Consider the following 12,604-nt stretch of genomic DNA (forward strand, 5'->3'; position numbering starts at 1 on the left):
GTGCCCCTCCTCTGGGGGTTTCTTTTTCTTTTGAGACCCCATTTTCTTTTTCTCTTTATTTGGTTCTTTCCTGGCTCTTTGTTTAAAAAATGGCTCAAGAGAGAAAGGCAACTGTGTCTGAAAGAAACAGCAGGCAGGAGAGGGTAAGTTGACTGGTGCTATGTGCGGGGAAATAAGAGTGGGAACTTGGGTCAAGGCTGATTTGGGGGCTTGACTGTGTGGGACTATGGGATGTTTTTTAGGCCCCATCCCTTTCCAGCATCCGAGGCCTTCTACTGGGAATGCTCTGGCTCTCTTGGGGGGTTTTCTGTTTGGCCTGGAATGTTTGCTGGCAAGCCCTGCAAATGTACTAATTAATGTCCAAGCAGGGCCACTGGTGCAGGAGTTCTGTGTGTAGCATAGCTGGCTCTTCCTTCCCTGTATGCAGGGGGGGGGGGGGGGGTCCAGTGCTCTGGAGGGGAAACAGCTTGTTGACAAGCCAGCTTTTCAGGCTCTAGTAGGGACAAGTCCTGCCACTCTGCTTCCTTTGCTGAAGCACACATAGTGGCAGGAGCAGCTGCCATCTGAAGTCTCCTCAGAGCATGTTCCAACCTTCAAGTGACATTCCTGAACATACCCAGATCAGTCCAGACAAGCGGGGTTTTATTCATCCCTTCCAGCTTCAGCCTGCAGCCCCGGGACCACTGATAGCCAGTGGTCTGGTTCTCCTCGGTGGGACCGAAGCCCCTCCGCCGCACCAGGAGCAGGGAAGTACCCTTAATTTTTTACTTTTTGGGAGTTTGCTTTCCTGTGTTCCTGCACCTTTTATGAATTAAAAAAAAAAAAAGGAACTGGCAGCTGTCTGCTTTGCTTCAGCAGCAGCTAGCAGGCAGGCCTTTCTATCGGGCAGGCAGTCTCCTCGGCGAGATCGGCCTCAGACTTAGTGGGCAGATCGCGGGAGTTTCTGGAGGTAGGTGATCCTGGTCGGGAAAATTTTCCTCCGGTTTGGGCTGACTACACTCCCGATCAGGCCATGTGATTTTCTGCCACGGCAACGGCCGGGTTTGCGTGCTGGCGCAAACCAGCTCCCGAGTGTGGCGCCTCCCCCCCCCCCCCCCCCCCCCGCATTCCGGGCCATGTGGCACCGCGGTCGGAGAGAGAATAAATTGGTTTTGTCTTTATTTTTTGATTTCTGAGGTAAATGACAGGTAGGCAGCTCAGGGAAGCCTGCAGGGCCTGCGGGTGCATGTCGGTCTGCCTGACTGACCTCCTCCTCTCCACAGAGTGTGCTGGAGGGGGGGAGGGAGGCTCAGAGAGGCAGGCAAAGCCAAGGAGCCATTCACGGACTGCGGCGGTGGCGCTTGGGGCGCAGGAGGTAGTGGCTATGGCCGTGGAGGCAGAGCCAGACGGGGGTTACCTGACACTCCTGTTGCCTATGTTTCGACTGAGGGAGAAAGGCCCGGATGTCTCGGCCCCTAGCAGCCCCAAACGCCCTTCGGGGACCCCGGGGGTTTTTTTCTCCCAAATTCATACTTTTGCTGCACAAGGCCTTCCTGGCTTGGCAGGCAGGTAAGTGCGGTGTTCCGGAAAACCCGACGGTCTCGGAAGCGGGGGAAGGTTTCCCCTAAAGGTACAGCGGGCCCGCGGATCCCGCCTCCAGAGAGACGTCTGGCGCGCTTGGACTCAGCCTCAGAAGACTCAGACGAGTCTAAGGAGGATGATGAGGTTTCCTTGGACGACGATCGGGATGCAGACTCGATTGGGGCCCTCCCCTGGACCTGGGAGATTCTAAAACGGAACAGGGGATGCCGGAGAGTCCGGAGGCTGAAGGAGATGATCCGCGGGTGATCCGTCTTTTCAAAAGAGAAGAGCTTCGTCCGCTCATACCTCAGGTGTTGGAGGAGTTGGGAATTAAGCTCACACTGGAGGTTTCAGATGCTGAGGGGTTTAATCATAGAAACATAGAAATGACGGCAGAGGAAGACCAAATGGCCCATCCAGTCTGCCCAGCAAGTTTCGCACTTTTTTTTCTCATACTTATCTGTTTCTCTTGGCTCTTAGTAACCTTTTGGTTCTATTTCCCTTCCACCCCCACCATTAATGTAGAGAGCAGTGTTGGAACTGCATCTAAGTGAAATATCTAGCTTAATTAGTTAGGAGTAGTAACCGCCGCAATAAGCAAGCTACACCCATGCTTATTTGTTTACCCAGACTATGTAATTCTGCCCTTGTTGGTTGTTGTCTGTATATAGATCCACTTTTCTTCATTCCCCCTGCCTTTGAAGCAGAGAGCTATGCTGGATATGCATGAAGTAACAGACTTTCTCCCCTGCCGTTGAAGCAGAGAGCTATGCTGGATATGCATTGAAAGTGAAGTATCAGGTTTATTTGGGGTAGTAACTGCCGTAACAAGCAAGCTACTTCCCGCTTTTTTGTGAATGCAAATCCTTTTTTCCACATTTCCTTTTGCCGTTGAAGCTTAGAGCAATGTTGGAGTCGCATTAACCGTGTGTATGTTTATTGAATAAGGATATTATCTCCAGGTAGTAGCCGTCATTCCCGCGAGCCACCCACTCTTCATTCACTTCCTCTAGACTTTATAAGAACATAAGAAATTGCCATGCTGGGTCAGACCAAGGGTCCATCAAGCCCAGCATCCTGTTTCCAACAGAGGCCAAAACCAGGCCACAAGAACCTGGCAATTACCCAAACACTAAGAAGAACCCATACTACTGATGCAATTAATAGCAGTGGCTATTCCCTAAGTATAATTGATTAATAGCCATTAATGGACTTCTCCAAGAACTTATCCAAACCTTTTTTGAACCCAGCTACACTAACTGCACTAACCACCTTCTCTGGCAACAAATTCCAGAGCTTTATTGTGCGCTGAGTGAAAAAGAATTTTCTCCGATTAGTCTTAAATGTGTTACTTGCTAATTTCATGGAATGCCCCCTAGTCCTTCTATTATTTGAAAGTGTAAATAACCGAGTCACATCTACTCGTTCAAGACCTCTCATGATCTTAAAGACCTCTGTCATATCCCCCCTCAGCCGTCTCTTCTCCAAGCTGAACAGCCCTAACCTCTTCAGCCTTTCCTCATAGGGGAGCTGGTCCATCCCCTATATCATTTTGGTTGCCCTTCTCTGTACCTTCTCCATCGCAACTATATCTTTTTTGAGATATGGCGACCAGAATTGTACACAGTATTCAAGGTGCGGTCTCACCATGGAGCGATACAGAGGCATTATGATATTTTTCCCTTCCTAATAATTCCTAACATTCCCTTCCTAATAATTCCTAACATTCTATTTGCTTTTTTGACTGCTTCAGCACACTGAGCCGACGATTTTAAAGTATTATCCACTGTGATGCCTAGATCTTTTTCCTGGGTGGTAGCTCCTAATATGGAACCTAACATCGTGTAACTACAGCAAGGGTGTTGTGGAGCGCTAGGAAAGCAATCCCACTCCTGGGTGATGTGTGTCCTTGGGCCCGGCTCGACCCCAGAGGACTCTGAAGAAGTGCTGCGGGAGGCATGGCATGCCCGAGCATGGGCTGGACGGAAGCAAGACTGGAGTGATGACCAAGAGACAGGCCCTCCTCCGGACCTGCACGCTTCGGAAGACCCAACAACGCAATGTTGGTCTTGTGAACAGTCCTCCGACCGTTCCCAGCCCTTTCGGACCTGCCGCAGGGTACGGCACGAAGCGGCAGGCCAGACAGAGGCCAGGGCAGCGAAGACTGGAACATAGATTCAGACGAGACTCAGGAACAGGGTACTGGAAGTGCAGACGTAGACTCAGAAGCAGTGTACTGGGAGTGCAGACGTAGACTCAGAAGCAGGGTACTGGGAGTGCAGACGTAGACTCAGAAGCAAGGTACTGGACGTGCTGACGTAGACTCAGAAGCAAGATACTGGAAGTGCAGACGAAGACTCAGACAAGATACTAGGCGTGCTGACTTAGACTTAGGAGCAAGGTATTGAAGTCGATTCAAAGGCGAGGAACTGACTATGCTGAGGTAGGTTCAGAAGCGTGGTACTGTAGAGGCAGAAGTAGGTTCAGAAGCGAGGAACTGTAGATGCAGAGGTAGGTTCAGAAGCGAGGTACTGAAGGTGCGGATGTAGACTCAGAAACAAGGACTGAAGGAAGACATGAACACAGTCCCTCAGGGCACCCTGCTCAGACCACTCCTGGGACTGAGACACGAGCCACCCTGTCCCACGCGTCCCCGACACTGCCTTGGAGGGCAGGTCACGGACCACGCAGAGAACGGGATAATGCAGGAGAGAACCAGGCGACGCAAACTCCGATGCTGGGATACTGACATCCGAAGCCCCGTCGGCTGGCAGGGCAGAAGCTCCTAAGCGCAGGGACGAATCCCACCTGTTGGCCACACCAGGGCCCAACAGGCCAGAAGGCTCAGGAACCAGACAAAGACGAAGGGCAGCACATATAGGACTGAATCAGGAACTGGATCTGGCACCGACATCAAGGTCACAGGGGAGAAGCTGGATTGCTGCACACCGGCAGCCAAGGCAGGATACAGGGTCAGGAACAAGGACTTCTCAGAGACTTGGAAACGAGGTACATGGCTTGCATCACAGATGGCCCTAACCAGCCCGCCCCGAGGGTTGGTCACGGACCACGGCGTGGCTTGCCGTGAGGTACCAGGACATTAGAGGACACAGGATCAAGGTGCTAGCTTTCAGGAGATTCAAGGCAAGGTATTTAGCTTTCAGGCAAGTTTCAGGATCAAGGTACAAGAACTTCTCAGAGACTTAGAAATGAGGTACATGGCTTGCATCACAGATGGCCCTAACCAGCCCGCCCCGAGGGTTGGTCACGGACCACGGCGTGGCTTGCCGCGAGGTACCAGGACATTAGAGGACACAGGATCAAGGTGCTAGCTTTCAGGAGATTCAAGGCAAGGTACTTAGCTTTCAGGCGGGTTTCAGGAACAGGTGCAAGGCTTGTAATATCTGGACTGGATCATGGATACTGGATAGGAATCGGACCTCAAGACAGGAACAGGAACAAGCGAACATCAGGACTGGAACAACTGAAGACATCAGGACTGGAACCACTAGAGACATCGGGACTGGAACACAGGACAGGAAGCTTCAACGGAAAACATGGAACACTTAGACCTTGCAGAAGGCTGGAACACAAGGCAGCTCCTGGAACGAGGATCTCAGGAGTGACCAACTCCTTGCGAAGGCAAAGACAGACTGAACGTAGAATCCCTTTGTAGAGCTGAGGTGGACAATGCCCAGGGAGGAGCCAGCAGGGGCCACACCTGGCTGGCCCTTGAAGAACAGACGGGAGGCGCGCGCTCGCGCCCTAGGAAGCCGGAGAGATGAGTACTGGGTTGTTGGTGGCGCTCCCAGCCACATGGAGGAACCGTGGAGAAACAGAGGAACGTCCGGGCAGCCCTGCCCTGCAGCTGGAGACATGGCAGGCTGCTGGGACGGCTCCCGGCCACGACAACCGAAGCAGGTAAGCAGGAAACGTGAAGCTGGCTGCAGGCACCGGCAGGGACGCCCTCCCTGTCGGCTAAGGACCCCGGGAGCGGCAGAGCACGCCGGGGACAGCCCGGAGAGACAGCGGGGGTCCCAACCATGAGGAAGCGCTCATGGCGGGTCGGCCCCGCTGCAAGAGTCAGAAGACAGCCGGAGAGGAGCCCGGATGCCCCGGATGAACCGCCGCAGCGTCAGCGACGTCAGCGGCCCGACTGGCCGCCTGAAGGTGAGGGCCTGCCCGCGCTCCTCGCGGGCAGGACCGTAACAAAGGGTTATTTTTCCCTATATGCATCACCTTGCACTTGTCCACATTAAATTTCATCTGCCATTTGGATGCCCAATCTTCCAGTCTTGCAAGGTCCTCCTGTAATGTATCACAGTCTGCCTGTGATTTAACTACTCTGAACAATTTTGTATCATCCGCAGATTTGATAACCTCACTCGTCGTATTCCTTTCCAGATTATTTATTTATATATATATATATATATATATATATATAATCCACAGTGTTTATCCCATGCCCCTTTGAAGTTCTTCACAGTTCTGGTCTTCACCACTTCCTCCGGAAGGGCATTCCAGGCATCTACCACCCTCTCCATGAAGAAATACTTCCTGACATTGGTTCTGAGTCTTCCTCCTTGGAGCTTCAAATTGTGACCCCCTGGTTATGTTGATTTTTTTTCGACGGAAAAGGTTTGTCGTTGAAAGGTTTTAATGATCCAAAGACAAGTATCTGAAAGTCTGTATCATATCACCTCTGCTCCTTCTTTCCTCCAGGGTGTAGATATTTAGATTCTTCAATCTCTCCTCGTACGTCATCCGATGAAGACCCTCCACCTTTTTGGTCGCCCTTCTCTGGACCGCCTCCATCTTGTCTCTGTCTCTTTTGAGATACGGTCTCCAGAACTGAACAGAGTACTCCAGGTGAGGCCTCACCAAGGACCTGTACAAGGGGATAATCACTTCCCTTTTCTTACTCGATATTCCTCTCTCTATGCAGCCCAGAATTCTTCTGGCTTTAGCTATCGCCTTGTCACACTGTTTCACCGACTTCAGATCATTAGACACTATCACCCCAAGGTCTCTCTCCTGCTCCGTGCACATCAGCCTTTCTCCCCCCATCTGGTTCTGTAGTAAATTTTGCAAAATTAATCTGGTTCTTTTTGCAAACTTTTGAGTATCTAGGAGCTCATTTGATACAGATTCCACTAGTTCAACCAGATGCAGGGAAGAATAGCTAAATGTCAGATTTAGGTGCAAGTTTTATTCCTCAAAAAGCCCCCAGGTTCTGTTCTGGGGTTCGATAACAGCCATCTTAATTTTTGGGTACTTGTCAGGTTCTTGTAGCCTGGATTGGCCACTGTTGGAAACTGTATGCTGGGCTTGATGGTCCCTTGGTCTGACCCAGTATGGCAATTTATGTTCTTATCTTGGATTTAGTCCTTTGGACCAGAGCTCATGTGCAGCCTCTTCAGATTTCATTATTGCTTCACTGGTTCTTTTAATCACAGGATTGTAAATTACATTTTTCTCTGCCTATGACCATGAAGGAGAGTTTTCTCTTGGTGGATGATTGCCATAAATATCTCCAGAGGAGCGAGTCTGGAACCACCCAACTGAACAATGGTCACTTCAGACATGAGCTTAGTGGGATAGGGTGCCCCCTGTTGCGGTCATAGTATAATAAGTCCAAGGAAAAGGCCTTGTGGTCCATCAACAAGCTGTAAACTAGGGTGATCAGGTTAGCTTTGCTACACTTTCTACCCTTCATTACAGGAATAGCAGTCTAGGTATTTTAAGAGGAATATTAAGAAGAATGTTTGATATTAGTGGTACCATATTGTTATAAATCTGATGCTCGGAGTTAGCAATCTGTTATCGAGCTCCTCCTGTAGAGGGAGGAGTCGGCCATCTGTTATGGATCTCCTCCTGGAGAGGGAGAAGTTAACAATCTGTTATCAATCCCTGCTGCTAGGAATAGCAATCTGTAGAAACTGCTCCCCGGGGGCGGAGTTAGAATCTGTAATAAATCATCCTGCGAAGGGGAGGAGTTGGCAATCTGTTATGGATCACCCTGTCAAGGGGAAGAGCTAACAATTGTAATACTCCGTAGGCGGAGTTAATGATCTGTGGTGGGTTGGCTTCCCACAGAGTGGCAGTCTGTATAATACCGCTCTAGTAGTGTAAGGAATGAACACTTAAATTGGAGAATCCCAGGGGGGGGGGTGGGGGACGGGGAAGTATACCTTGCTTGCATAGAGCATCATACAAATCTGTGTTGCTGGTATACCTAGTTACTCTAATAATTGTCATGCTTACTGCATTGTAGTATTAACATGTACACGTTCTAATGTAACTCTTCCGTTTTTCTCATATGACTACAGCTGTGCATATGTTATTTTTGATTCTGACAATAAAAAATGTGTTAAATATAAAAAAAAAATAAATTGGAGAATCCCTGGGCCGATGGCAGATGACAGTGCTCCCGGGAGGATATCCTGAGAGGGACCACCGGCTAGGCTGGAGTATGGAGTCAAACGCAGATAGTTCTTTATTAGACAGGAAGTAGAACCACCAGAGGTGGCAGTAGTGAGCTGATGTGCCTGGCGGGGCTGAAGTCCCTCTGATACTGGAATTGCGGTCTCTCGGTTGCTGAGCTGTAGAGAGAGACTATAGGTAGTGAGTAGCCAGGGTATGCTGGATACATAACCAGTAGTAGATGATACACTCACAATTGTAGATATCTGTAATGGCTTCTATGCAACAGAGAGTCTTCAGTATATTCAGGAACAGGAGCCGTAGGCGAGTACTGGTTCATATATGCAGTCTGGAATGAGAACTCACAATATCTGTGTATGAGATGGCTTCTGGAATAGAAGAGTCTTTGGAGGGTTTTAGGAACATAGGCCCTCATAGAGCGAGTACCGGTTCCTATCTGCAATCTATAATAGTAATGCACAAGATTATAGATATATGATAGTTTCTGATATAGAAGAATTCAGAAGGGATTTAGGAACATGGGCCCTCGTGAAGCGAGTACCGGTTCCTATCTGCAATCTACAATAATGACTCATGATCTCCGTACCTGTGATAAAGTCTTAGACAGAAGGGAGTCTTCGGAGATTAGGAACATAGGCCCTCATGGAGCGAGTAACGGTTCCTATCTGTAATAGAACTCACAGTGTTCACATCTGCGATCGCTTCCAGGTAGTAAGGAGTCTTCTGAGCATTCAGGGACATAGGCCCTTGTGGCGCGAGTACCGGATCCCGTCTTAGCAATCTGAAATCAAGAAGAGAGAGTGGGGCCCCCGAGGAGCGGGTACCCCTAGGTAAGTTTGTGGAGGCAGAGCTGCAGAGAAAGAATTCCCCTTGCTAACTCGATTTGTAGTTGCAAGCAAAGACCTTTTTAGCTGGAAGCGGATGACGTTACTAAAGGGGGGATGCCCCCAAGGTTCGCGCCCTTGCAGGTACAAACTCTGGAGTGCGCGTGCCCTTACGTCATCAAGAACATGGCGGATCCACAGCGTCAGGCCAGCCCGGGGATTCCAGGAAGTACGGCGAGGAGAAGCTGCAGCAGCATCTGTCCGTCACTCCCGAAGGGAGTCGCCACTAAGGTAGAGAGGGTGAAGCGAAGGCTAGAACAGGCACGAACGCAACACACATGGACTGACCAGCGATTAAAACATTGTGTAATACTTTGTCAGTACCAGTGTTATCACATAGTTATGAAGTCATAAATAATAGTTTCAATATGCAACATTGGTAAAAAAATGAGGGATGGTTTATTTTGTATTTATTAAGAGTTTTTTTCACCTGCCAATAGGTCGTGATTTATATGCATTATTCGTAGACAACACCAGAGCAGTAGCTTATGTGAACAGACAGGGAGGCACTTGGAACCTGATGGTTGCCCAGGAGGTGAGTCTGCTGTTCTGGTAGACAGAGCAGAATCTCATACAGATCTCAGCAGCTTACATTGTGTGAGTGAAGAACTTTCAGACTGACTTTTTCAGCAGGATTAGATTGGATCCTAGAGAGTGAGAGCTAAACCAGGGAAGCCTTTCAGAAGATAGACCATGGTATGCACATCTGGTGTGAATACAGGTCATTAGACCTCTGTCATTTTGGGGTTCAAGGCCTATTACATCAAGGCCTGATCCTCATGGAGGATCCAGATCCATTCTATATTTCAGCCTAGCCCTTGAAAGGCCATTCGATGAGAGTTCAGGCTTCTTCTTGGGTGGAGAATGCAGCTGTTGTTCCAGAAGAAATTTATAAGGTGGCCATTTGGTCTTCCTTAAATTCATTCACTAAATATTACAGATTGGATGTACAAGGCAAGGAAGATGCAGTCTTTGGGGCAAGTGTTCGAGGGCAGCCCTGTCTTCTTCCTGCCGGATTATTAAGGGGATTGGGTACTTCACATGCATCTGGACTGGTTTAGCAGGAGAGGAGTAATTTAAGCTTACCAATTAATTTCTTTGAATTTTGCTAGACCAGTCCAGGACCCTCCCAGGAAATCAGAGACTGCATTGTTTCCCTTGATGGAAAGTCTCTGGTTTTGCAGAAGTTTGTCACTTCCTACATGGAGATCCCAAGGATTTTCTTTACTTCCTTCTTTTTGACTGTTTTTATCATTCTTTCTCTCTCTTTGTTCCCATCTGGGTTTGGAGGAGGGGAAGTTATCTTGGAGAATCCTGTTTGAGTTCTGTTTTTTTTAGGTCAGTTTCTAATTCCATTGGTTTGACCTTATTAGGAATTCCTCTAGGTCAGTGGCCTGTGCTGCACTATCCTATATACTAATGACTATGTCACTGGAAAAGGTTGTGTCCTCTGTCTCCATCTGCTGGATAGGGCAGTATAAACCCCATGCATCTAGACTGGTCTAGCACAATTCAAAGAAGTGAAATTAACAGATAAGACTAAATTTCTTTTTTTTTTCTGCCATGATTTACTTGTATTTACGCACTGTTGTCAACATATACCATTATATATGATTATAGAGCTTTGTTAAAATCACAATAAGATACTTAATAGGCTAAAACAGAATTGAAATGTTTAGTAATTTTCATGTTTTCTTGAAAGGCACCACTTTAGAAAATGAGTAATAAATTACTTATGAAAGACACAATTGGTCTATATTGGCCTTGAAGCTACAAATGTCATCTTTATACTTCAGAAGCAAATCAGGTCTAGTATATAATGCATAATCCAGTCAGATATTAGTATATGATATAATTTGTGATGTTTCCAAGGTGCAGGAACATCTTTAAAAAACATAAAAGTAACATCAGCTGCTATCCAGAATTCAGACATGTGCAAAACGTATGCACCAGAATTTAATCTTGCAAGTTATCTGTTTTATATTTTCATTCCTTAGGATTTCTGAGTTTCTGGCGGGGCAATTTGGCAAATGTCATCAGATATTTTCCAACTCAGGCTCTAAACTTTGCATTCAAGGATAAGTACAAACAGATTTTCATGTCGGGAATTGTCAAAGAAAAGGAGGTAAATATGCTGAGCCTTGGTTTATTAGTTTAGATGATTTGGTCATTTTTCTGAAAAACTATAAAGGAGGCTTGTATGGATGAATATATTTTGTCATTCAAATGCCTTTATTTTTAATAAGGCAATCCTCATCAAATGTGTGGCACCTGTGAGCTAGCCCCATTCCAAGAAATATACCTTCATTGCAAATCACCATTTGAAATTATTTCTATGCGTTATTACAAGTTGCTCCTTGTTTTCATATTTATTGTTATTAAATAGGGAATTTCAAAATTTTTCCATTTCCTAGCACAAAGTCAGATGGGTTCAGGACCATTTGGGTTATGCACCTCTACCAGCAGATGGAGATGCAGCAAACTGATGTCATAGTATATATACTCCTGCAGTGACATCAGCCTGTCAGTATTCTCCATCTCCAGCAGATGATGGACATGGGGATTGCTTTAGATTTTGGAAGGAGAAATAGAAGAAAAATTAATCGCCCCGCTCTCCTGCGGTGACCCCAAATGTTCCCTCTCTCAGTTGAGAATTCCTGAGGTGATTTCCGTGGTCCCACAGATGAGTGCCTTGGTCCAGTAGCTGGTTTTTCAGCAGGCGTGGACTTAGCTTCTTGGACAGCTGAATGGCAGTGGGTGCAGGAAATCAAGTGCGGCGGTGACTGCATATTCCCTTTCCCCATTCAGCTGGAGATAGTCTCTACTCAGTCAGGAAGGCTGAGCTCAGGTTTTGTTTTTTTTTTAAAAGGTCCAAGACAGAGTAGAAGGGTTGTTTTAGGACTTCTTCTGGTCTCCGTGCTTAGTGCGCAGTCCAACACTCGTTCCCACTCCTGTGGGGGTTAAGGAAACTGGGCAGCCTGCTGGGTTGAGCAGCCTGGGTGGGCTAGGCCCTGCTATTAGCCATTTTCCTGTGCACCACCTGGTAGGCTGCAGTGGAGTTTTCATAGAAACATAGAAATGACGGCAGAAGAAGACCAAACGGCCCATCCAGTCTGCCCAGCAAGCTTTGCACTTTTTATTGTTTTTTTTTCTCATACTTCTGTTAGTCTTGGCTCTTAGTAACCTTTTGGTTCTATTTCCCTTTCACCCCCACCATTAATGTAGAGAGCAGTGTTGGAGCTGCATCTAAGTGAATATCTAGCTTAATTAGTTAGGGATTGTAACTGCTGCAATAAGCAAGCTACACCCATGCTTATTTGTTAACCCAGACTATGTAATTCAGTCCTTGTTGGTTGTTGTCTGTATATAGATCCACTTTTCTTCGTTCCCCCTGCCGTTGAAGCAGAGAGCTATGATGGGTATGTGTGAAGTATCTGTCTTTCTCCCCTGCCGTCACCCATATGTGAGGACTACCATCCTGCTTGTCCTGGGAAACTTTTCGTATGCTTTTCTGCGCATTCAGCTGCGCTCTACAGGACCATTGGTGTGCTCAAGTGCGTCCGGCTGTGTAACCGAATTGTGTGCCCAGTTTCTTTTGGGTGCACTACCTGTGCACACATTCTAGCACTTATCGGTTGTGTGCCCAGGTTTGGCGCAGTGACAGAGCGTTTAGTTTTTGTGGCATATAGATTTGGGTCACCTAACCTTTTGTGCAC

At 47.6% G+C, this 12,604-nt stretch overlaps 1 protein-coding gene across 2 annotated transcripts in view; it reads left to right on the forward strand.

Moving 5' to 3' along the window:
* The window catches only part of SLC25A31 (solute carrier family 25 member 31), a 281,298-nt gene that overhangs the window by 10,071 nt on the left and 258,623 nt on the right, over positions 1 to 12,604 (forward strand). For both annotated transcript variants that reach the window (XM_029589803.1, XM_029589892.1), the window contains exon 2: positions 10,886 to 11,013. In XM_029589803.1, coding sequence (XP_029445663.1) covers positions 10,886 to 11,013 — 128 coding nt within the window. The remainder of the gene's footprint in view (positions 1 to 10,885; positions 11,014 to 12,604) is intronic.

This window comes from Rhinatrema bivittatum, chromosome 1, assembly GCF_901001135.1.
Source record: "Rhinatrema bivittatum chromosome 1, aRhiBiv1.1, whole genome shotgun sequence".
NCBI lineage: Eukaryota > Metazoa > Chordata > Amphibia > Gymnophiona > Rhinatrematidae > Rhinatrema > Rhinatrema bivittatum.